The following is a 25,555-nucleotide window of genomic DNA, read 5'->3' on the forward strand; positions in this document are numbered from 1 at the left end:
AAAGAAAAGAAAAGAATAGGTTGTTTTCCAAGTGAGACTCCCTTGGAGGAAACCTTCTGCCTTCTGCCTTATGATCACCTTCCTCCAAGAAATAAAGAGACATGCAGGAAATATGTGCCCGAGTCAAGTGTTCTACCCCTCAGATCCCGTTCCCAAGCTAGTTTTCGCTTGTTGCTTGTCGCAGAAGTCCTTTTCTGAACCCCGAGGGAGAGCTGAGGCTGGTACTCAGTAGCTCCCAATACATAACACTGTGAGACAATAACCCTCTAAAGATGCCATCAAGTTCACTTTCTGTTGACCTTCTACTGCTGGCTGTGTAGCCTACACTTAAGAGTAGTTTGTTTCACCCAGGTGGTGGTGCACGTGAGTTCAAGATCAGCCTGTTCTACAGAGCTAGTTCCAGGACAACCAGGCTACATGGAGAAACCTGTCTTGAAAAAGAAAAAAAGCAAAAGAAAAGAAAAGAAAAGAATAGGTTGTTTTCCAAGTGAGACTCCCTTGGAGGAAACTATATTTTCACTTACAAGTGGTTATCAATTGGAGATTGCTTCTGGGTTAGGAATGGCGATATGTGTGTGGTTCTCCTTTCAGTTCTAGGGCTCCATCTGGTGTAGACACATGCCAGCCCTGCGCGTACTTCCTCAGTCTCTCTGAATTCATGTATGCTTTGTGTTACAGGAGAGAGCCGCTTGTTTGTCCCTGCCATCCGGTTTGCTTAGCCCCGAAATAACCACACAGAAACTGTATTAATTAAATTGCTGCTTGGCCCATTAGCTCTAGCCTCTTATTGGCTACCTCTCACATCTTGATTTTAACCCATTTCTATTGATCTGTATATCGCTACAAGGCAGTGGCTTACTGGGAAAGATTCAACATGTTTGACTCTGGCGGCTCCAGGGCAAATCTCTCTCTCTGCTTTCTTCCTCCCAGAATTCTGTCTTCTCTGACTACCTAGGTTCTGCCCTATTAGGCCAAGGCAGTTTCTTTATTCATTGCCCAATGAGAGCAACACAAAGACAGAAGGACCTCCTATACCACCATTGGTCATGTTGGTTTAGAGGACGTTGTTCTCCTGGTATCCTTCATCTTCTCATGTTTACACTCTCTCTGTCTCCTCTTCCCCAGCATCTCCTGAGGTCTGAGAGAAGGGACTTGATGGAAACATCCAGCTCAGAGTTGTTGAGTGTTCCAAGGTGCTCACTGTTTAATGTCTGACCCTGGGTCTCTGTATTTATTCCTTTTTTGTTGTTGTTGCAGGAGGAAGCTTCTCTGAAGATGACTGAGCACTGATCCTTGAGTATAGCAGAATGTCATTATGAGTCATTTTATTGTTCCTTTGTTGTTTTGATTTATTTATTTAGTTGAACAGTAATATCTGGTTTCTTCCTAGTTCCCCGGGCTATCTGGGCTCTGGTTCTTGGTCATTCAAGTCATATCAGGTACTTGGTTTCTATCTTATAAAGCAAAGCTTCAGTCAAATCAGATATTGGTTGGTTGCTTCCAAAAGCATGATGCCCCCATTGCCCTCACATATCTTACAGGTAGTGTTAGCATGGTCAAGAGTAGTGGAAGGTTTGTGAAGTTCAGACTTAATAGCTAGGAGGAGCTGAGTGTGGGGACAGGAAGAATAGAGGGAAGGTTTGGAGCAAAGATAGGAGAAAGTTTGGACATAGGTACCTCCTTCTGTCTATCTGATCACTGGCAGAAGCAGCAAAGATCCCATATAATATCTAGATATAGGGTGCCAGTTGGAAACCACTTGGATTTATTATCTAAAGGGTATTAGGGCCAGATTTGGCTGCAAAGTTAGATAAGTTAGAAGCCCTTAAGTTGAGTGCTAGCGGTCTCAGATTTTCCCAAAAGCATCCCAGCAGGGAGCTTGGAGGTATGGCTAAAGATACAGTTCCCATGAGTGAGGTAGAGAAAGAAGATCCAAGGCTTGAATATCCTGGGACTAGGGCTTGTGAGTGAGACCAAAGGGCAAGAAACAATTCTTGAGATATTAATCCTCACTCATGGGAAATGACCAAAGGTGAGTTTGATGAAGAGGATCAGCTGCAGCCTTGAAGATCGTGGCTGGGGGTTCCTCTGCTTTCAAGAACACCAGAAAGACACAAGACACTCAATGGTCACTACCACAGATTCAGAGAAGGGTTTAAGCTGGCTACCAATTGCAGCCGGTGTTGGGTGAAGAGCCTAGCAATTGGTTACTTGGAAAGTGAGCCTGTTGCATGTAGACTGGGTACAGGATCCCAGCATGCCTCCAGCTGCTGATAGACAGGAGGAACCAAGAAAGCCTGCCAGGTCTCATGAAACCAACGTAATAGTTTAGCAGCACTGGGGAGGCAACCTTGGTGGGTTGAAGCCAAGGGACATGACAAAATCATACCATACAACTGTTATGTCCAAATCCGAAAACTCCCCACAAAAGCCAACAAGAAAACAGGGTCCCACACGTAAAAGCAAAGAGCCTTTATTTTAATCAAGTTTGCAAACTCGGTCTCCCCTCATGTCCAAGGTACTGGAATAATCAGAGAACCCCAAGCTCAATTAGAATAGGGTTTTATAGTAGCAAAGGTGGGGGTGAGGGGTTTTTGAGGTTTTAAGACCCCTGATTGGCTGACAATGTCTAGGGTGTCCTGGTGAAAGTGCACTGGCAGGTGATTTTATCTACAGCACTTGGAATGCCAGGCATTTCCTTTGAGTGGTCTGTTCCTGGGTGGGGTTTGGGTAACTCAGCTTGTGGTTCCTCTTGCAGTCAGACATTGCCTCAGGGTAAACTACTGAGATTCAGACCTCTTATTAAATTTATTAAGTTCTACTCTGGCAGGTGATAATGGTTGGAAATAAAGAACTTCCTTTGGGTGACCTGTCCTTACTTAGCTTACCATGGCTGGCCCCCACAGCAACAGAGCTCAGGTGGTAGGAGTTATTGCAGGGAGATGCGGTGGTGGGCTCTGGGTGAGTGGTGGGAAAGTGGAGGAGAGGTGAGAAGGGCTTGCTTTTTATGAGGGGATACAGCGCACGCACACAGTGGGTGCTCTGCCTAGTGTCTGTAGCTGATGATGTGTCCTGTTAGGTCCCTGAGAGCAGGCCCTTGTAAATGCCTGAATGCTAACAGTTAGGACACCATTGTGGATCAAAGGGTCAGTGGCTGGGTTGGTGTTTATGCTTCTTCTTTGGTTGCATATTTGAAATATATCTAAAAGAGATATTGCTTCAACAAAGTGTTAAGTTGGGAGCATAGCCCCCCAGTTCTTAGGCCTGAGAGTTGTATTGGTCTGAACTCCAAATCCCAGCATGCCAGGTCCTGACCCCTCCCCAGGTATTTAAGATAGCTCCCAAAGGAGAATCATGTGGTCTCTTTCCTCCGCCCCTGGTGGTCGCATTTAGGGCCTCCCGGTTCCCCCGACAGGATAGGAATCCCATTAAATCTGGATATTTCTTGATTTGGCTTGATTGGAATTTTTGCATCACCAGAGAGCTCGCATAAGGAAAAATTCCTAACACAAATGGCAACCTTTATAGCCAAGTTAGCTAACTACTCTGTGATGTGGGGATTCCTTCTGTATTAGCTAACTACTCTGTGATGTGGGGATTCCTTCTGTATGCTGTGAATATGTTTTATTTTCATGGTTAATAAAATAACTGCTTTTGGCCAATGGCTTAACAGAGTAAAACCAAGCAGAAAATTCTAACAGAGATAAAGAGAGAGTAGGAAGAGTTGAGGAGTTGCCATGTAGCTGCCAAAGGAGACAGATACCAGAGAACCTTACCAGTAATCCACGAGTCTTGAAGCCATACATAGATGAATAGAAATAGGTTAATTTAAGATGTAAGAGTTAGTTAATAAGAAGCCTGAGCAAATAGCCCAAACAGTGTTTTAATTAATATAGTTTCTGTGTGGCCAGGCAGCCAAGAAACCAATGAGCAGCCTCTGCCTACAGTTCTTCAACTATCTACTCTTAGCTGCTGGGACACCAGCTGGACTCCAGGTAAGAGCTTCTTTCCTCACAGTGTTCCTTTACCTGTCTCAGCCTTTCTGTTCTGCTTCTGCCTCACCATCTCCCTGGCTCTGCCCTTTGAATTCAGTCTGTAATTTGCCAAGGAGCACACTTGTTTAAGACGACATGTTGATAGTTGCGGGTGGAAGCAATGTGGTTTTTCACTGTGTTCAGTGGGTTTAAGAGACTAGGGTGGGAGATATCCTACAGTTTTGAACCAATCTTGCGCTTTCTGGAGTAAGTTTTGCCAACAGCAATGGTGCTAATAATTTATGGTTTGATGAAGTTGTCTTCTCAACTCTTCCCAGAGAGGAGGGCCTGTTTCATGACCAGGAAGCTATTTCTCACTTTTCCTTTATTTCTCCCAGGGCTTTGCTGGTCACTGAAAACAGACAAAGAGCTTCAGTTTGTGCCCTGGCTGACTGTGGGATGCTCTGACTGAAATGCTCTCATCTGCCCTGCGGGGAAAAGTATCCTGATTACAAGACATCAAGATTAGTAGCACAGCAATGCCAAATACCAGGCTGTTCCCATCATCCCAAGTTCCAACAAGCTTCAAATTCCAACAATATTTGATCTTATGGGTGTGAAATGTCATGCCAGTCATGGGTTTAGCTTTAAAACCTTGTTAGAATGGATAGAACCATCAGTTCTCTCATGGATTGGGGAATTTACTCTGTATCAGCAGGCAGATTACAACTGTTCTACTCTAGTTGGCTGAGGGAGGATTTCAGGCTCCAGTACATGCTGCCCAAATCTCATACAGATAACAAATACCTGATAACCGGTAAATTTAAAAAATAAAGTGAAGAAACAGATCACAAAAAGCTCATTCTGTGCTGACTGTTTGGGGTGATTCTTTGTGAGCTCCACTGGAAACGGAGTCGTGTTTTGCAAAGACCTAGCATCTCTTTAAAGCTATCTTCCCCTGCTGGCCCAGTCTGTGAACCTTCACTCTTGTACATGCATGACGCGAATAAATCTGAATGACAGTTGCATGGCCACCCCAGGAAACAGCAAAGAGATAATCAATAGGGCATCCCTAACAGAGAAGTCTAGGCATTTCCCACCCATATGCAGGCAGCAGCACCTTCACAGCCCACAGGCAGTTAACTCTAGGCTGGAAGCCTTTGTTACTCTTGGTTTTAATGGACTTTCCCTGCATCTAAGTTGAGTTTTTTAGCTTTGGTGCAGCCTCATCTGCGGGTTTGAGTCTAGTGTTAAAATGTAATTTGGAGATCATTAGGCTGGGTTGAACTCCATGTCTCTAAATTCCTACAATGCAAGCCAAAACCACCACAGAGTACAAGGCAAACTGAAGCCACAGCTAATCACAAACCGCCCACACCCTGGAGCATAGCTCAGTGATAGAACGCTTGCCCAGCCAGCACGTGCAAGGCCCTGGGAAGCCTGAAGCCCTGCGAAAACAAACAAAACTTGCAGAAACTTTGCCTTCTATCTAGAGACTGTCCACCTTAACCCATCAAATACTTTCTCTGTCTTGCTTCTGAAAACAACTTACAAAGCGTTCTCCCTTTTCTCTCTCAACAGAGCCTAAACTCCCCGTGGGTTGACCCAGCTTGGTCCATGAACCAGGGTTGGGGTGGGAGGTGGGGGATTTTTCAATTAAGTATTTAAACTGTTGATATGTCTGTGCTTGCCTTTTAATGGCTGCAATGCCTGGATCTCAGCTAGCGCCCACAGCAAGAGAAAATAAATAAATTAAAGATTCCATGTATAATTTTTTTGAGATTTCTTTTTAGGTATACATATGACTCTATGTGAATTTATTCAATGCTGTTCAGGTGCTACAGTTATTCTAGTCAGTTTGGAGCTGCCTGAGGTGTGTGCTAGAAACTGAACTCGACTCCTCTGGAAGAGCAGCCTCTAAGGCATCCCTGCAGCACCCTGATGGATATAATCCTGGTTCTCAGATGTTTAGCTTTCTGGTGACTCTGTTGTGCAACCATGTTCAGAGACATGCTGCATGGATTAGGAGTCAGCCTAAGCAATAAGAAATAATTATAGACTAAATCTCTAATCAGGACTAGAAGGAGTATAGCAACCAATATTAAACTACAGCTCTTCCAGGAAAACCTAGGAGGTTGGAAATCAGTTCAATACCTAAGAGCAGCGTCTATATGGCTGGTCACAACCACCCATAATTCCTCTTTCAGGGGACCCAACTCCCTCACATGACCACAGAGGGCACCAGCGATCCATGTGGTGCAAATACTTACATGCAGAAAACACACTCACACACATAACAAATCTCCAATCCTTTCTAAAAACTGGCTTGCCAATTTCCTGAAATCAGTAATCAGTTTTTGAAAAACTGTGTTTTGTAGATAGCATGTCATGATGTCTCAAATGGCCTGGCCTCACATTTACCATGCCCCTGCCTTCTCCTCCTAAATGCTGGGTTATAGACATGTTCCCTGAAACCTGTCTCTAGCTGTCAGCCCTTCAGGCCAGTTTGGGCCAGTTCCTAGAAACAGTAATGTCTTAAAAACATAGACCAAGTGTGTCACTCATTATACAACTGACAACAGATAATTTATTCTTTAGGAATATGCATTTATTCAGGTCATATTTAATTTGGAGTAGCTAATCACTGAGTCCCATTTTAAATATCCCAATTTAAGTGTTCATTTGTTTATATCAATTAACTTGAATATGATTCTTAATTTTTATTTTTGTCTGAATAGTATTCTTGACTTTTCACTTGGAGTACAAGTTACTTAAAACATAGTACTGAAAACATAGATCTGTGCTTCTGTTTATTTTAAACAGAGTGTTCTATTTGAACATCATATACCTCATTAGATAAATAGTAGCAGAACAGCCAAGAATCGTGTCTCAGTACGCTAGAGGAAAGACACAAAGATCATGAGTTGAGACCAGACTGAGCTATCATATGGAAGCTCGTCTCAAGACAAAGAAATCAATAAATAAATAATAAAATAAACAGCAATAATAGAAGATACTTCTGTAATGTCTTTGGTCTAAACACCTGGCAAGCATTAGCTTATTTATTTATTTATTTTTCACAGCTCTTCAAAGTGTGTTCTCTACTATTCTTATTCTCTCTCTCTCTCTCTCTCTCTCTCTCTCTCTCTCTGTGTGTGTGTGTGTGTGTGTGTGTGTGTGTGTGTGTGTTGAGGAATGTGTCCAGGATCAGAGCTGATAAGGAGGGATCTGAAGCTTCAACTAATCAGTCTGACTGCCCTTCACGACAATGTCATAATGTCAAATGAAAAACACTAGGCAATCAAAACTGTATGTTGAGCCGATTCTTAAATATTATGGACCCTAATTGCTAGTCTGATGATGTTTGTATCAGGGCTCCATCTCTAAATCAAATACCTAAAGCTAACTTCAAAGAAGAAAGTGCTCATTTTGCTGTATAGTTTGGATATCTGGGTCCATTGGATGTCTGTCCCACTGGCCAGGCAGAACACTGTGGCAAGTGGAGTATGGCGGACCAACGAGGCTTTACTCATGGAGGCTGGGAAGCAAAGAAATTGAAGAAGGCCCAGGATCCCAATATACTCTTCAGTGAGACACTCCAATGACCTTGTTGTTTCCCAGCAGACCCTACCTACCCCCTAAAGGTTTTATCACCTCCGAATGGCATCATGTGCTGAGAACCCAGACTTCAGGGTGTGGGTCTTTGGAGGACAGTTGACAACCCAAACCTACTCCCCATATTCATGCGTTGAAATCCTAATTCCCAGGTTCAGTAGTTTTAGGAAGTAATTAGCTCCCATGAAAAGTAGAACCCCTGTGGAATCTGACTATACCTTATAAAAGAGGCCCTTGGGAAGTCATTCTGCAGTCTCACCTGTCAGTGTGGAAGCATCCCTACACAGAGAGCAGAAGTGCCAGCATCTAGACTGTGAACTATCCAGCCTCCGCAAGAGTGAGGGTTCTATTGTTATGATGTGTGACATAGGGTGTTTTGCTACAATACCTGAAATAGGTTCGGATACTAGGTTTTTCTCATGGTCTCCTTTATGGCTGCTAAGAAATCGTTATTTAAATTTAGCAACATTACCAACTGCTGAAATGATTATCTTCTTTTCCTCATTAGTAAGGTAATACTTTTCCTGTTAAGAGAGTGAAAAGTACCCACGGCTTTCATATAATAGAGTACTTACGTTTATTGGCGGATACATTTTATGACTAGTCATATTACCATCAACCTCTAAGACTAGGAGGGCAGTTTTAATGTTCTTTTTTTTTAATGGGTTGGCCTGGGAGAAGAAAAAGGCAAAACCAAAAGCAAGGCTAACAATGCCCAGCAGAAACATGTCAAGTGAAGCCCTTGGGGCAGAGGAAGCCTGGCAGAGTGCACCTTCTTTGCAAAGAATTTCAAAATACAAGGAAGTTAGAAGTATATTAATTTATAGAAAACAAACATAAGAAGCAAAGTAATTCATAGACAACAAACACATCTTTCACAGATAATGCTGTTGTTCAATTTTACACCATGTGCTTTGCCATTCTTTCTGTGGGTGTGTATGTATGCACACGCAAACACACTCACACATTGTTCTGAACATGTGAGGCTGAATCACATTCACATGCCCAATACCCAAAATATCATATATTTTCCAAGACTAGAGAGAGTCTTTCCTGCAATGACAGTTCACTCTAATGTAACCCCTGTGTGTACTCTAATCCACAGGCTGACCTCATGTTCTTTGAAGCATATGCAAGACACAACCAGGATCCTTCCCTGCGTATGGCTGCCGTGTATTTTCAGTATAATGTAATCTGGAAAATTTCCACGACATTTTTTCTTTTTTTTTAATTTATATTTTATGACATTGACATTTTTGTTCTTTATTTTCTTCTTATTTATTGATTTTTATTGAGCTCTATCTACATTTTTCTCTGCTCCCCTCCTCCCTTCAACCCTCCCACAAAGTCCCCATGCTCCCAATTTACTCAGGAGATCTTGTCTTTTTCTACTTTCTACTTCCCATGTAGATTAGATCTATGTAAGTCTCTCTTAGTGTCCTCATTGTTGTCTAAGTTCTCTGGGATTGTGGTTTGTAGGCTGGCTTTCTTTGCTTTGTGTTTAAAAAATACCTATGAGTGAGTACATGTGATAACTGTCTTTCTGTGTCTGGGTTACCTCACTCAATATGATGTTTTCTAGCTCCATCCATTTTCCTGCAAAATTTAAGATGTCAGTGTTTTTTTTTCTGCTGTGTAGTACTCCATTGTGCAAATGTACCACATTTTCATTAGCCATTCTTCGGTCGAGGGGTATTTAGGTTGTTTCCGGGTTCCGGCTATGACAAACAAAGCTGCTATGAACATAGCTGAGCATATGTCCTTGTGATATGATTCAGCATCCTTTGGATATATACCAAAAGTGGTATTGCTGGGTCTTGAGGAAGGTTTTTTTTCTAATTTTCTGAGAAATCGCCACACTGACATCCAAAGAGGTTGTACCAGTTTGCACTCCCACCAGCAATGCAGAAGTGTTCCCTTTACCCCACATCCTCTCCAGCATAAGTTGTCACCAGCGTTTTTGATCTTGGCCATTCTTACAGGTATAAGATGGAATCTCAGAGTTGTTTTGATTTGCATTTCTCTGATGACTAAGGATGTTGGACATTTCCTTAAGTGTCTTTCAGCCATTTTAGATTTCTCTGTTGAGAGTTCTCTGTTTAGGTCTGTATTCCATTTTTTTAAATTGGATTATGTGTTCTTTTGATAACGAATTTCTTGAGTTCTTTGTACATTTTGGAGATCAACCCTCTGTCTAATGTGGGGTTAGTGAAGATCTTTTCCCATTCTGTAGGCTGTCATTTTGTCTTGTTGACTGTGTCCTTTGCTTTACAGAAGCTTTTCAGTTTCAGGAAGTCCCATTTATTAATTGTTTCTCTCAGTGTACATGCAGTCTGCGGTACATGCACTCTGCAGTTCATGCATTCTGTGGTTCTTTCCCATCTTCTATCTACCATCTATCATCTAGCCACAATATCAGCACAGAGTCTTGAATTATTCTTTTTCCCAGTGGTTTAAAATTCATGATGATAATTTATAAATTTATGATTTCTTAATGATTCTTAAACTTGTGATTTTATCAAGTATTTTGCACCCAAATTGTCCCAAGTTTGGGGAAGTTTCTTTGGGTTCAGGTAATACACTTCTCTTATTTCTTTGATTATTTTTGATTTTAGTGTATAAAAATGTTTAAATCTTAGCTGGGTGGTGGTGGCCCAGCACTCGGGAGGCAGAGAAACCCTGTCTCGAAAAACAAAACACAAATAGTTAAAATCTCACTGAGTACTACTCTGTCTTTATGTGGAATCAGCCATTCCTTTTAGTGAGAAATGACATCAAGCAAAAAGCTCGGAGTGCTAAGCATACTTATGTGTCTGGGGTATCTGTACTTCTCGCTCTTTGGGGAAACAAAACCAGAAGACCCAAGCATGCAAACATACATCAGGTATGTGCTTATATCATACACATACAAGTGTAGTTGTGTTTGTACAATTGTACCTATTTATAAACACACACACAGCTTGGAGATTGTATTAGTCCCTGTGACAAAACACCTGGTCTAAACAACAGGAGGGAGGGTTGCTGTGGCTGGTAGCTTCGGAGATCAGAATTCCAAAGGCTCGGTTAGTTACCTACATTGGTTCTGGGCCTGTGGTCCACGAAGCATGATCACACCCAATCTATATAGCAGAGGTAAACTCGTTGAAGGTAGGGGGCATAAAAAGAGGGAGGGGCCTGGGGCAACCTTCAAAGGCATGCCCGCAGTGATCTACTTCCTCCATGTAGACCCCACCTGCTAACGTTTTTAACATCACCATAATAGTCCCACCAGTTAGGGGGTCAAGACTTTAACATGTGTGACTGTAAGGGACATCTCTATTCACAGCATGATGGAAACCATGGGTTTACACTGATCGCTTTGCATTTATTCATGGATTTTCCTGTCTTTCCTCATTTGTGTGTGTGTGTGTGTGTGTGTGTGTGTGTGTATAGATAGATAGATAGATAGATAGATAGATAGATGATAGATAGATAGATGATGATAGATAGATAGATAGATGATAGATAGATAGATGATTGATAGATGATAGATAGATAGATAGATAGATAGATGATAGATAGATAATAGATAGGTAGATGATAGATAGATAGATAGATAGATAGATAGATAGATGATAGATGATAGATAGATAGATTGATTGATGATAGATAGATGATAGATAGATAGATAGATAGATAGATTGATAGATAGATAGATCGATGATAGATAGATAGATTGATAGATAGATGATAGATAGATAGATAGATAGATAGATAGATAGAAAGATACCTTCTTCCACCTTGAACATTTGATTGCCATGAACATTCGCATAATTCTCATTTACTCAATTATACATTAATTTCATTCTTATATAAGCACAGTGGCTTCTCATTCTTGAATATCAAGAATTACTGAATTCATTAATTTTACGACTACCAAACACAAAAGAGGCCATATGCTCATCAAATCTTGTATGAGAATGTAGCAGCTTTTATTTACCATATACAAACATGGGTTATAACCCAATTGTCTCAATAGAAAGATGGATTACCAAAATGATACAGTTATACAATGAAATAATACTCATCAATAAAAAGGAACAAATTACTACTACATATAACAATCTGGATGAACATGAAAAACATCGTGCTAGGTTTTAAAATGGAAACAGAATGAATGTATGAGGTCTGGTTCTATTTTAGGCAAAGCTAATCCAGCACCACATCAGCACCATCGTGCTTCTGGTGGGTGAGACAAAACAAGATTTGGAGGGGGACGAGGAAGCTTTCTAAGATTAAGGACATGTGTTTATCTTGGTCAGGATGTGAGCTATGTAGGTGCCTACACTTGTCATCGTACATTCGATTGCTGTGGTAGCCGTGCATCCCATTGCCTGTACATTGTGAAACTTTGGCCGAAATGGAATGGAGGTGGCTCCTATTGGCTGAAAGTAGAGCCCCCCAGTTTAAAACAGCTCATCCCCTTGTTTTGTTTTCTTTGTGGTTCCCCTGCCTCATACATTTCCAGGCCCCTGGAGACATTTATCACTGCCCAGATCAATATTCTTACTTTGCTTTAGTATTGATTACTTCTTTTCAAACAGTATGAGCGCAGCCTAGGCTGTCACTTAGCAGGCAGTGATTTTCATGGACTATTTGTGCCTGGTCAATACAGAAGGATTAACATAGTAAGACACGGATGAAACGGAAAATGTCTAAATTAACAAAGTTAGGTTAATTCTCAATTGAAACATTTACCTATAGAACATATCAGGACAAATGCAAAACCAGACAAGTCAGCTGCAGGGTCCTCGGGTCTCACTGAATGATTCCCAGTCTTAGGTGGGGAAGCACCAGTTGAATGATGCAGCGATTTTCTCAGACCTTCTCATAAATTCTGGTGCAGACCACGCCCTTCATCATGCATTCCTTAAGAGAGGGAGATTGACTGTGTAAAATACAAGTTAGAGAACAGGACATCTGGAATAAAACAGCGGTCTAAATGAACTCATACAATCACATTTAGACAGGATAAAACATTCACACGCCAGCTCTCTAGCAGTTCACAATTATGGCCACTGGCATTTGAGGACAACTTTTAAGGTTGATCTGTGTTACTATCCATGATATATCCAGTAATGATGCTTAATGTTGGTAGCCAGCTTTGTGGGAGCTGGAGTCCTCACAAAGATAAAATAAAACTTTATGTGTGAAGGAGTGTCTGTGTTGGGTAACTGAGGTAAGAAGACCTGAAGACTGGGCACAGCCCACATTAGCGAAGTGCTGTTCCATGGACCATGGCCTAGACTAAGGCAGAAGAGGTGAGCTGGATTCTAGTGTTCATCTGTCCTTGCTTCCCGATATTCAGGACAAACTTCCTCAAGTGCCTGGTCTCCTGTCTCCCCGGACATGATAGACAGTATCTCCTCTCACCATAGGTCAAAATCCTGCTGGTCTTTGGCATCTGGCTTCAGTGTGGACAGGACTTACCTTGGGTATTGCAAACCCCTTAGCAGAGAAAGACTAAGAGCTGGGTGAGAAGGAGGACATATACTGGAGTCATGTGTCGTAAAGAGTTTAGAGAAAGAAGACTTTTATTGACATTGTGTAGTGCTCGTAAGAAAAAAGGAATTAAGGTTGCTTCTTCTGGACTAACAGCTTTCTTACAATTTGTACGATGATGTAGTCCTTGGCTACTTAGACTTGGGGACATGGGATAAGGTGAGTAGAGACAGTCAACACTGCACCACGTTTAAAGAGTCTGAGAGCATGCCAGTGGAAACTTGTTCTCTCTGTAATGTCACACCAGGCCCTTGACGCTAAATTGTAAACTGCACCCGGCGATGACCCACCTCTGCCTCTGGCTCCTCCACCATGTGAAGAGATGGATGCTTTCGTTAAAATGTCATGGGTCAAAGCAAAATACCTTTTATGTTTCCCAGGCTCATGTTGTCTCTATAGTTTAAAGCTTAAAAAAGTGATAAGAAAGTGATTTAAGGTATATTTTTTTTTAAAAACCTGCAATGTTGCTTATGGTTTAAAATGTATATAATTTGCAACAAAATTTGGCTTTAACATATAACAAAAAAACTTATAATTAAAATTCCATACATGGGTGTATATATACATGTGTGTATGTACACGTGTGTATATGTGCGTTTGTGTGTGTGAGTTTGTGTGCGTGTGTGATATTCAGTTCTTTTTTAGGGTGTGTGTGTGTGTGTATAACTTAGATTATCATAGTCTGGTTCAACAGGACCCCAATAGTCTCCATCCAGGGCAAATAGTGAGACATTGCCCACCACTTGCTTCTAGTTTGTTGTTGGAAGTTTTTGCCTGTATTTTGTGTATGTGGATTGGTCTATGTTTTCTGGCATGTCTGTAAGTTTTGTTGTAAGCATGGAGCTGAGACTGAAGTATCTCTGCTGCCACAATCTCTGAGATCACTCGTCACTGGATTCAGCTTGGCAGGGGTTCAGACATCTTTTTTGTGTGGATAACATTACTTAAAGTTTCCTCTGTGACCTGTGTCAGATTGATCCACCTGACATTGATGGGGAAAAGGAAGCAAAGTAGAACAGCCAAAAAATTAGACTTGGTTTATGTAAACATTCTGTTCCTCAAGACTTATAAGTTTATTGAATATGGTTTAAAAATTGTAAAATCTAGTTTTTTTAAAGATTAAAACTAGTAACACTGAGGGGTTGATAGTCTAAAATCTATGTATAGGAATCTTAAAAGAACCGTGTGGCCTGATCCCATCTTTAGGCAGCCATTTGACTGGTCACCATCACTGCTAGGGTTAGAGAAGATGGATGTCATGTGACTTCACTGCCATCGTAATGAAAGGTGACCCTGTGGAGTGCGACTACCAAAAAGACACCAGCAGGTCTCCGAGATATTTTCGATTAGGATAGATTTTTGTGTGATAATTCCTTTCCTGCAAACAAGGTTTACAAAAGATGGGATTTAAAAAACAAGGTTTAATAAGGCATCAAACTACACCTCCATGCATTTATATGCAAGACTGTACAAAGCCAGAGTTGATAACACTAAGTGTCCCCCAGGTAAAGTTGGATTTAAGACATGAGGGGTCATAGGGAAGCAGCTGCAAGGGTGAACCTTACCAGTTTCAGAGATGCTGGATCCATGATTGGCACCAGAAGCCCCAGCACCAGTTAAATAGAGCGAGCTGGGACCTGGAAGGTAGGCTATGAAATGCGGCCCAGGTTGAGTCCAGAGAGGAGACCCAAACCCCTGGAAAAGATTGTTCCCTCTGTTGGAGCTAGGTTCTGCCTTGGGTGGGTTACCTCTTGGAATAAAATAGAGTACTTTACTTCTGAGAGATTGTACACTTTTTAAAGAAAAAAGTGGAGTTTTACAGACATTTAAATTATAAAAACACACTGGGAAACATTTAGATTTTGAACAGTTTTAGTTTAGAAAACCTTTTATCACAATGTCTTTATGCAATCTTGGGAGACAGTTTGCTTTTTGAAGCAGCAAGCGCCCTGCTCCTTTCTCCCAAGGTGTCAGCTGCCTTCCCATTTCCCTACACTCAAAGACTCAGGCCTAAGGCCTCCCTTTCCTAGAGCTACCAAACAGTTTACCTTGCTACCATACTCAAAAAAGAGATAAACTCACAAAACAGATTTCAACAAAACTTTTTACTATTCCTTTATTTACAGAAATTCACTTTACCTGACTGCTCTGTGTCTTGAAGTGAGTGATTGAAAGAGTAAGGTGTGAAGTTTATGTAAGGTCTCAGGACAAGAAAGCTTAAGTTATGAGGCTCTAAAAAAATTGTTTTAGGGTTCTAATATGGTGTTTTACAGTGTGTATAAAGGTTTGAGGACAAAAAAAAATAAAGATGTGTTTCCAGGTACGTGGATGCAATTTGTGAAGGTATGAGAAAGACGATGGCTTTAAGGTTTATGGAAAACGGCTCAGAATTCTTTCACTCTCTATGTTGTTGTTACATTAAGACTGAAAATCCAGAGTTTTAGCATTAACCAACGGAATTCTGATAAACTGTTACTCTAGCTCCAGTAAAGCATAGCTCCTATTCAGTCACAAGCTCAAGATTTTACATTTCTTTTGGTGGTTTTCTAAATGTAGACTTAAAAGTGCTTTTTGTTCTGCTAAAGGCATCTGTCTAATCTACATACTCAGTCTTCTAACAGGTTCTTATAGGCTTCAGGAAACTGCTTGGATCTACCTCACAGGTCATATGAACTACAGATTAGGTACTGTCAATCAGTGGCCTATTTCCCCACCTGCCTATTCCCGAGGGAGTGGGAATTCCCCTCTTCCCTGGTCCTGGGGCTTCCTTTCCCCAGCTACCAGAACCATGGAGCTAGAAGTTTCCATTGTACACCTAGCTCTAGACAGTGGAGAAGAGCCTGGAGAAAAAGGGATTTGGTCAACATCCCACCTATGCCTCAGCATCATCAGGAAGTAGTCACAGATGAATTCTTTGTTCCTTATCATTCATTTATTATCAACAAAAAGGCTGGGACTTGGTAAATTTCAAACCTGGGACAGAGGTGCCTGTTTAACATTTCAAATCAAAGCTGAACCTGGCTGCCAGGTTATCCCAGCACCCTTCAGTCCCTTGCTGTTATAGGGTGTGACCACATACCCAACCTTCTTCCCTGGACTCTCCAGCCCAAGGCTGGGTTGCCTTCCCTGCAGAGGCTTTCCCCTATATAATCCAGACATTTTGGTTGCAGACCTTACATGGCCAAATTACTGTAATTATTCACGGTGTTACAATCTCCCTTGGCTTCCGCATGGAAAGATTTTTAAATTTCTTAAATTCCTTTGTCGCAGAAGGAACCTTTTCGTCATTTATTATAAATTTGAGCATTGTTCTAGACTTTGTGCTCATTCTTATCCTTCTTCTTCCTGTCATTCTCTGGTGACTGACAAGCCTATTTGATCTCTTCATCATAGTTTCTAGATGTCTAAATTACAAAATTAAAAAAAAAAAGAGGAGATGCATGGGCCACATAATGACCATTACTGCTTGACAAAGTTCCAGCATTTCAACATTAGCCCACACTTCCCCAGTACTTTTTAACTTTCATTTTTAAAGATTCTCACTAGTAATGTCTTCCCCCTTTGGAAAAATTTGTGCAGGTTTTGAAGGATGAAAATGTATACAATGGTAGCCTCTCTCTAAACAAAATAATTCTCTGGAGAGAATTCCCTGCCACAATGGAAGCAGGAATCCCATTGTGCCCTCCTAATTACACCAAGTGCAGGAAGGTTAGAGATTTACTAGACGTGTTTGATCTAGGATGAGATGCCTACAATCCAGATCCAGAGTCTGAGGCCACTGAGGGCAAGGGTTCAGTTAAGAAGTGTAGAGAAACCAGAACGGAATGTTATAATGGGAAAAGAGTAAGACACCAGGACCTTCTCTTTCAGGAGTGTGGTGAGGGGACAGGCCCATGTAGTATGATTAAGACACAGACACATTTAGGGAACAGCTCAGGGCTTATCCCCATGAGGAACGAAAGTTGTTCTTAAGTTATAGTATAATATCTGCTCCCTAGACGTCCTTTTCCCAAGGTCAGGCATTTAGATAAGGATCTCCATTCCTTTGGGGCTTGAGGAAAGTTCCTGCTTACTAAAGCAGTCATTCTCCTTATCTCTGGCAAGAAAATTTAATTTCCCTTCATTAACATATGACTGTTGTCAAAGTCAATGCTAAATTCCTCAATCCCTGATCTTGTCACACCCCAGCTCAGCGCTCCCGTTCTCCCATCCAATCCTATGTGCTAATCTAAAATATAAAAGACATATTCCTTTTTCAATAAACACAGCTGGCTGGCCGGGCGGTGGTGGCGCACGCCTTTAATCCCAGCACTCGGGAGGCAGAGGCAGGCGGATCTCTGTGAGTTCGAGACCAGCCTGGTCTACAAGAGGACAGGCTCCAAAACCACAGAGAAACCCTGTCTCGAAAAACCAAAAAAAATAAAAAAAAAAAATAAAATAAACACAGCTGGCAACCATCCTGATTCACCCTGAGATTGTGTCCAGTCCCTGGTTCTTGTTGTCCCCCCTCCCACTCCACAGTCCTCTTTGGGACTTGAGCCCCCGCCTAAGCAGGTCTCTGGCATAGTTCTTTTTTCTGAAGATACTTTTTAGTATTTTGCTCACAAGGAGAATAGCGACAAATAAAAAATGATTTTTTACATTTGCCTTATCCAGTGAGTGGTTAAATAAACTCCCAAAGAGGTTCTGATTGATTGATCTATAATGGGCCCTCATGTTGGAACTGTCTGCCCAGGTAAATTTAGTGCATAGCGAGAACTAAGAACCACACACTAGCCCGGCTGTGGTGGTGCACGCCTTTAATCCCAGCACTTGGGAGGCAGAGGCAGGCGGATCTCTGTGAGTTCGAGACCAGTCTACAAGAGCTAGTTCCAGGACAGGCTCCGAAACCCTGTCTCGAAAAAAGCAAAAAAAAAAAAAAAAAAAAAAAAAAAAGAAGCACACACTGAGAGAGTGAGAGAGATAGCAGAAACATTGGAGGATTGTGTGTGCCAGTTAGTGAGCACAGAGACACAGGCTTCAGGCCTTCCAGTCCATCTTGACTCTTTTTCCTCGGATCTGCTAACTGAAGGAGGTCTTCGCTTAGATTGCATTTTTTACATTGTTTAGGTAAGTTCCTATGGACTATTGGAAGCAAAGTACTTTTACTGCAAATATTCTTTAATTGAGCCTCTCAGGGTTATATTTTACTTTTGAAGTATACTTTTTTTTTTGCTTGTAAGCCCAAACAAGTGACATTTATCCATATTTTCAATATTGTTTAAACGTTATTGTTTTGATACGGCTGCTTGGAAATCTTGAACTAACACTTAATGGACTTAAATATGAATCCTTTATTGTTTTCCAGTTAAGCATTAACTCTGGCTTTATTCTTAGCATTATGGTCCATTTGTAGTCTAAAGAACAAGGGACATTTTGAGACAAGCATAATCAATGTATTTATGTAGTTTTATTTCTATCCCGAAAATTGGGGATGTTCTTATTAATCATCTCAACTCCCTGATGCCCACAAAATCAGCAGCGACGCCAACAAAATCAGCAGTCACGCAGATGACACAGATGACCGGCTCACACATGCGCGCAAGGGCTTAGCTGAGTCGTACGTGGACGTAACCACGCATGCACGCACATGGGTCACACAGGACTCTAACATTCGGGCACTTCTGCCTGAGGGCTTGTCCCCACATGTGTAGCTCTAGAACCTGGAAGTATCAGCCTATGTGGCTGAGATCTTACACTTACCACGACCATTTTCCCGTCCAGCAGCTTCCTCTTTATGGTTGTCTCTTTACTGTTCCATCTCTGCACTTGTTGCAGGGCTCCCCTCTCCAGCGTCACGATGCTCTGCAAAGACAAGTTCAAGGTTAGCTCGCCTCAGTTTGCATGTCAGATGTCTCAATACATCATGTTCATTCCCCACTGCCTATAATCCTAGAAAAAATAATCCTGTCTCTCGATAGTTGACTGGACCAAGTTTCAGGACAAATATTACACATTACCTTGGTTTTTCTGTTGTCAGCTGTGGTTTCTTCAAACTCCTGGCCCAGCTTGAAGGAGATCTCTGTGTTTTTAAAGGCGCTTTCTGTTCTTATCGTCATATAATCCCCCTTCTTGCTGATGACCACAGTGGGCTTGGCCAAATTTCCCAGTTTTCTGTTGGCTAACCCCACACCTGAAAAGCAAGGCAATATCAGATTGTGGGAGTCAAGACAACATATGTAAGGGACAATGGTGGTCACATTCTGTATTTAGCAGTACCTTCAATGAGTAGATGGCAGGGTTTCCTACCAAGGACTTCCTCCATGTTTCAACAGTGAGCAGAGAAACATGTTGGTGACGCAAGCATTTTAGTGTAGTGCTCAGCAGTGGTGTCTACAGAGTTTACAGCGCAAACACTGTTCAGTTTTGCCCACTTTGCTATGCCCAATGCTACCCTCACCACAGAATAAATCACTTCTGTTCCATATAAGCTTAAAAACAGCTTAGCTTGTAATTACAAACATAGCTATTTTCAATGAGACGATCTCTCTTCTCCTCCAGACCCCCCCCCCCCCACTGGTCTATATTTTCTGTCAATAAGGAGCTATGGCCATAGTGAAAGCCTCCTTTTTATATCCTTGATTGAATCTTATTTCTGACATTTTGTAGTTCCTAAATCTTCCTGGTGAAAAAACACAATAAAAGAAACTGTCCATCACCCTTTTCTGTCTGTGGAAACTGTTCCAACACAGCATTAGTGTGACTGAATTTGAACTCACTGCCGCCGACCAGTTCTTTTGATCTCAGCCACTTTTAAATGTTACACACGTCCTCACCTAGGGGCTGCTTCATTTCTCAAGCTTCACCCACATGATTATTTAATAATGGACAAACTCAAAGCAAATAAAAAAAGAATCTTTAGTTTGTATAAAGATTGAAATTTAAAATTGCGGTTTCTAGTATTCAACTCTTTATCTTATGAGCCTACTCATTTCTGATAAACCAGCTTTCACAAAATCCCAGAATATGGATGGACTAAAATTCTAATATTTTCCCCAAGTCTCCAAAGACAAGCCTGTGAAACTGCCTTCCGGTCCCATGCATTTAAATAGCTTCATTTAAGTTAAGTTCTGATAATTTACTCCCAATGAGGTGGAAGTAAATTTCATGAACGACACAGAAGATCGCACTTCATCCCACATGACATTCCCTAGACACCCGGAAAAAAGCGTTAGAAGAAAACCTCTTGCATCTTTCTTTAAAGGGGTGTTTGCCATGGAGGGTTTCTCACCCAGAGCTTTCATGTAGTCATCAAAATGCTCACTGGAGACAAGTTTCCAGGTGCCCAGAAATTTGTTGCTCATTGCGATGGATGAGAATTCAGCGCAGTTCCTGATGGGATGCAGCAGATGCCCCTGGGATGCTGAGACCTTGCACAGTACTTTTCAAAGACACCCAAAGCATGTGACTTATGCTGAGACCCAATGGGGAAAGGCGGTGATAGGACTGGGCAATGAACGGCTCTTAAGTCATAAACTGCCTACCCATGGGAAAAGAAACCCCTACATAATGTCCCTGTGTTTCCACAACCATGAAAATAACTGAAAGTATTGTTTGAACCTTCAGAATATTCTTTTGGTTGATCTTACATTGATATGAGTGCTTAAGTCCTTCTATGCATTATATGCTTGTGTGTGTGTGTGTGTGTGTGTGTGTGTGTGTGTGTGTGTGTGCATACCCATACATGAGTACATTTGAGTGCACTTGCATGTGTGTAGGCATCTTGGTGACTCTTAATTCAGCACAATTAAGATTTCTTAAAAGAAAGAAAAAGTCTGTGAACATTGTCATAAAAGGCTCAAATATGCTGTGGGAGAGAAATGGAGGGCCGCACTGTGAGGACAAATTCAGAGGTGAGGGAGGCTTGGCATAGTTTTCATATTCTGGCAGGCTGAGTAGGCAGACAAGAAGGTCCAGTCTGTCACAGCCGAGCACAGAAGATGCATTCATACATCAGGATTGAGAAGCAGCCCTGTAGCTCCTTTAAAAAAGCTAACCTGGAGACAATAAGTTCTTAGTTTCTATAACAACTTTGGATTTAAGACATTTAACAAAAATCTAGAGATAAATAAAGAGATGATTTCCCACAATATAATGTCAATGGATGCTGAGAGTTTAGTATTGAATGGCCCCCATGGAATGTGCTTAGTTCAGATCGCCTCATTTCATCCTCTCAGCACCATAAGAGACACATACTGTTGTTAATGACCAGCTTGACAATAAGGAAAACTGCATCTTGAAGCAAGGAAATTTATTCCCAAAAGTAAACTGTAAGTCTGGATTTAAGTTAGTATTGTTCCCCAGTGCTAAACTCAGATTCTGAACTAGTATCTCCCCATTCTACAAAACAACAACAACATGCGCACACACATACATACACATATACACACATATACACATACGCGCATACGTGTACAGATCCTGACTAACATTCAGAGATCTTAATATGCCATGGCTGTTTAGCAGTGCTCTCTATTGTGCGCTCCCCCCCCCCCTTTCAATATCAGACAATCAAGTGAACCAGGTGACATATCAGAACCCCAGTCGTTGACCAGTGGGAAAAAATGTCAATCTAGTTCATATGTAAGTCTTGTTCCCAGTAATGGCTGCATGGCTCCCATGCCTTGCTACCAGGTTTTCTATACTAACATTAATTCTGGCTGAGTAACAACTATTAGCACTGGATTTTACATTTTCAGCACACAAGTCAGCAGTGCTCACAACTCTGGAACTAAATATTCCACAACCATTTCACTTCTAACAGATAGAATCCTTGGCTTTGAAGGCTCGGGTCCCCAGTACTATAGCTGAATTGTCTATTGCAACCACGTGGCTCGGCATCAAGCTGACTGAGAAACGAGGCATCACATACAGTGAGCCAGGCCGCATCTTCCATGACCAGTGTCTGGTAAATTCAGCAGGGAAACAGCAGTGAAAAGGAAATTTCCTTAGCCTACCCACTTCCAAACCCAAGGCAGTGTAAGTGGAGAAAGTTTGCTGTATTGGGATAGAAACAAACCAGGATGAAAAGAGGCATTGTGGAAGGCTAAGTCAGGAAATTCAAGGCCATTAGGATACACAGTGAGACTCTGTCTTAAACAGCAACAGTGAAGGGCACTCATATAATGAATATGAAATTTCTTTTATCACCTCAGAGTAAAGGGTTGGGAAAATTTTTCTGATCAAATGGACCTAAGAAACAAGCGGATGTAGTTATCCTAGTATCTAACAAATAGACTTCAAATGAAAATCAATCAAAAGACACAAAGAAGGACATTTCATATTAGTCAAAAGAAAAATCCATCAAGAGAAAATCTCAATACTGAACATCAATGCTCCAAAAACAAGGGTACCCTCATATGTAAAAGAAACACTTCTAAAGCTTAAATCATACATTAAACCCCACACACTAATAGTGGGAAACTTCATCACTCCCCTCGCACCACTGGACAGGTCAGTGAGACAACAAGTGAACAGAGAAATAAGGGAACTAACAGATGTTAGGACTCAAATGGACTTAACAGACATCTATAGAATATTCCATCCAAACAGAAAAGAAGATACCTTCTTCTCAGCAACTCATGGAACCTTCTCAAAAATTGACCACATACTAGGTCACAAAGCAAACCTCAAACAGATACAAAAAAATTGGAATGACCTCATGTATCTTACTAGATCATCATGACTTAAAATTAGAATTTAACAGCAATACTAATTTCAGAAAGCCCATAGACACATGGAAATTGAACAATGCTCAACTGAATCTCCAATGGATCAAGGAAGAAATAAAGGAAGAAATAAAGACTTCCTAAAATTCAATGAAAATAACCACAAAATGTACCTAAATTTATGGGGCACAATGAAAGCAGTGTTAAGAGGAAAATTCATTGCACTAAATGTCTACATAAAGAAGCTGGAAAAATCCCATACCAGTGAGTTAACAGAACACCTGAAAATTCTAGAACAAAAAGAAGCTAACTCACTGAGGAAAACTAGACAGCAGGAAACAATCAAATCGAGAGTGGAATTCAGCAAAATGGAAACAAAGAAAGCAATACAAAGAATCAATGAGACAAATATTTGGTTCTTTGAAAAAAATCAACAAAATAGATAAACCCTTATTCAAACTAACCAAAAGGCAGAGACAGAATATCCAAATTAACAATATCAGAAATGAAAATGGGGACATAACAACAAACATGGTGGAAATTCAGAGAACCATCAGGTCATATTTCAAAAACCTATACTCCACAAACATGCAAAATTTAAAGGAAGTGAATAGTTTTCTGGATAGATCAAAATTAAATGAAGACCAGATAAGCAAATTAAATATATGAATAACTGCCAAAGAAATAGAAACAGATATCAAAAGTCTCCCAACCAAAAAAAGCTCAAGACCAGATGGTTTCAGTACAGAATTCTTCAAGACTTTCAAAGAAGAACTAATACCAATACTCCTCTAATTGTTCCACACAAAAGAAACAGAATGAACATTGCCAAACCCTTTTTACAAAGCTGCAATTACACTGATACCTAAACCACACAAAGATATTGCTAAGAAAGAGAATTACAGACAAACCTCACACATGAATATTAATTCAAAAATATTCAATGAAATACTAGCAAACCAAATCCAAGATCACATCAGAAAAATCATCCACTATGATCAAGTCGGCTTCATCTCAGAGATGCAGGGATGATTCAACATACCAAAATCTTTCAATGGAATCCACCATATAAACAAACTGAAAAAAAGACAACACATGATCATCTCATTGGATGCTGAAAAAGTCTTTGACAAAAATACAACATCCCTTCATGATAAAGGTCTTGGAGAGAGCAGGGATACAAGGAACATACCTAAACATAATAAAAGAAATATACATACTAATAAAAGTATACATACTAATAAAAGAAAATATACATACTAATAAACATATACATAAAAATATACATACTAATAAAAGAAAAGGGTGTATGTGTATACATACTAATAAACATATACATAAAAATATACATACTAATAAAAGAAAAGGGTGTATGTGTGGAGGGGGGATGCTATGGAGCATTTGCTGAGTTTAGAGGACCGTCTTGGGTGTCACTTTTTACTTCCTGCCTTCTTTGAGTCCCTGACCAGGGAGAGTTTCCTGGCATTTTCTTGTCTCTACTTAGTACCTTGCTGCAGCAATTCTGGGGTTACAAATGTATGCTATAGTGTCCAGCTTTCCTGTGGGTTCCATAGATTTAAACTCAAGTCCTCAAACTCATGGCACACTGTCCCCACTGAATCGTCTCCACGGTCCTAAGCATTTAACTTCTCTGATGTGTTATGAGCAGCAATCTTCTCTAGGTCCCTTCAGAGAGCAGTCAATGTGAGGCATCACCTTGGGGCCAAATAGTCCAATCTTCCTCTTTCATGCTTCAAATAAATACCTTTATAAGTCTAAGAATGCGGAGATTAAAATTGCTTTCTTAATCAAAATGACACCTTATAGCTTCCTCAGAGACCAGTGCCTAGTCTTTTGGTTACCATGGTAATAACTGAATTTATTTTATCGCAATGGTAACTAATAATTTTCCTTAATGGAGTGGTAATAAAAATAGGGGAGAAGAAGCTATGAACCCTCCAAATGAAGCAATTAGCTTGTTCTTTTTCAGAATCTAATGCACTCTGGATCTCCTCCAAAGGCAAGTGTAAGATCTCATCTCATTATTTCTACTCGAAGAGCTGAGAACTGAAGGCACTTGCTGGAGAGGAGTAAAACTCAAGGCTTCTACATTCCAACCTCTTCCCCTGGTCATTCCAGCATCCACTGGGCTTCCCACAGCTCTGCTGCCTCCTCTGTCTTTGCTCTTAGAGAAAAAGTTACGTTAGCATTTTCCAAATACATTCAAGTAGCTTGACCTTTCTGGGATCAACACAGAATGCTGCAGAAGACATTTTTAGGATGCAGCCCTTCACAGTGCTGATAGAAGAAAAGAATTTGTTTAATGCAATTCACTGGAAAAGCATATTGGGGAGTGTGTGTGTGTGTGTGTGTGTGTGTGTGTGTGTGAGAGAGAGAGAGAGAGAGAGAGAGAGAGAGAGAGAAAGAGAGAGAGAGATGATTTTATTACCCAGTCATGTCCCATGCTTCCTCCTTTATTTCCTTGATCACAACTTAGATTTTTTTTTTCAGAAACTTAGGTAGTTCAAGGCTGCTAAAGTGTAATTTGCATATGACCTTCAAGTGTAAATAGTTGAAATTAGATCTGAGGAGGTTTTTTTTCAGCCAGCCCTATCTTATTCCCCCAGAGGGCTGAAAACTAGTCAATCTAGACTAGTGAGCAGAACACGCACGTGACTGTTGACTTCAGGGCCCTCCATGTCCAAAGACAGATACCCA

At 40.9% G+C, this 25,555-nt stretch overlaps 1 protein-coding gene across 1 annotated transcript; it reads right to left on the minus strand.

Moving 5' to 3' along the window:
• Positions 1 to 12,375: 12,375 nt before the first annotated feature.
• LOC121458485 (myelin P2 protein) lies at positions 12,376 to 20,511 on the minus strand. The gene is made up of 4 exons (XM_041667801.1): positions 20,401 to 20,511; positions 19,130 to 19,302; positions 18,873 to 18,974; positions 12,376 to 12,497 (listed from the first exon to the last, which is right to left on the minus strand). The coding sequence occupies exons 1-4, from the start codon at positions 20,471 to 20,473 to the stop codon at positions 12,447 to 12,449; spliced, it is 399 nt and encodes a 132-aa protein (XP_041523735.1). The 5' UTR covers positions 20,474 to 20,511; the 3' UTR covers positions 12,376 to 12,446.
• Between the last annotated feature and the right edge of the window lie 5,044 nt (positions 20,512 to 25,555).

This window comes from Microtus oregoni, unplaced genomic scaffold, assembly GCF_018167655.1.
Source record: "Microtus oregoni isolate MIOR12 unplaced genomic scaffold, Mior012 000017F_ref0000208, whole genome shotgun sequence".
NCBI lineage: Eukaryota > Metazoa > Chordata > Mammalia > Rodentia > Cricetidae > Microtus > Microtus oregoni.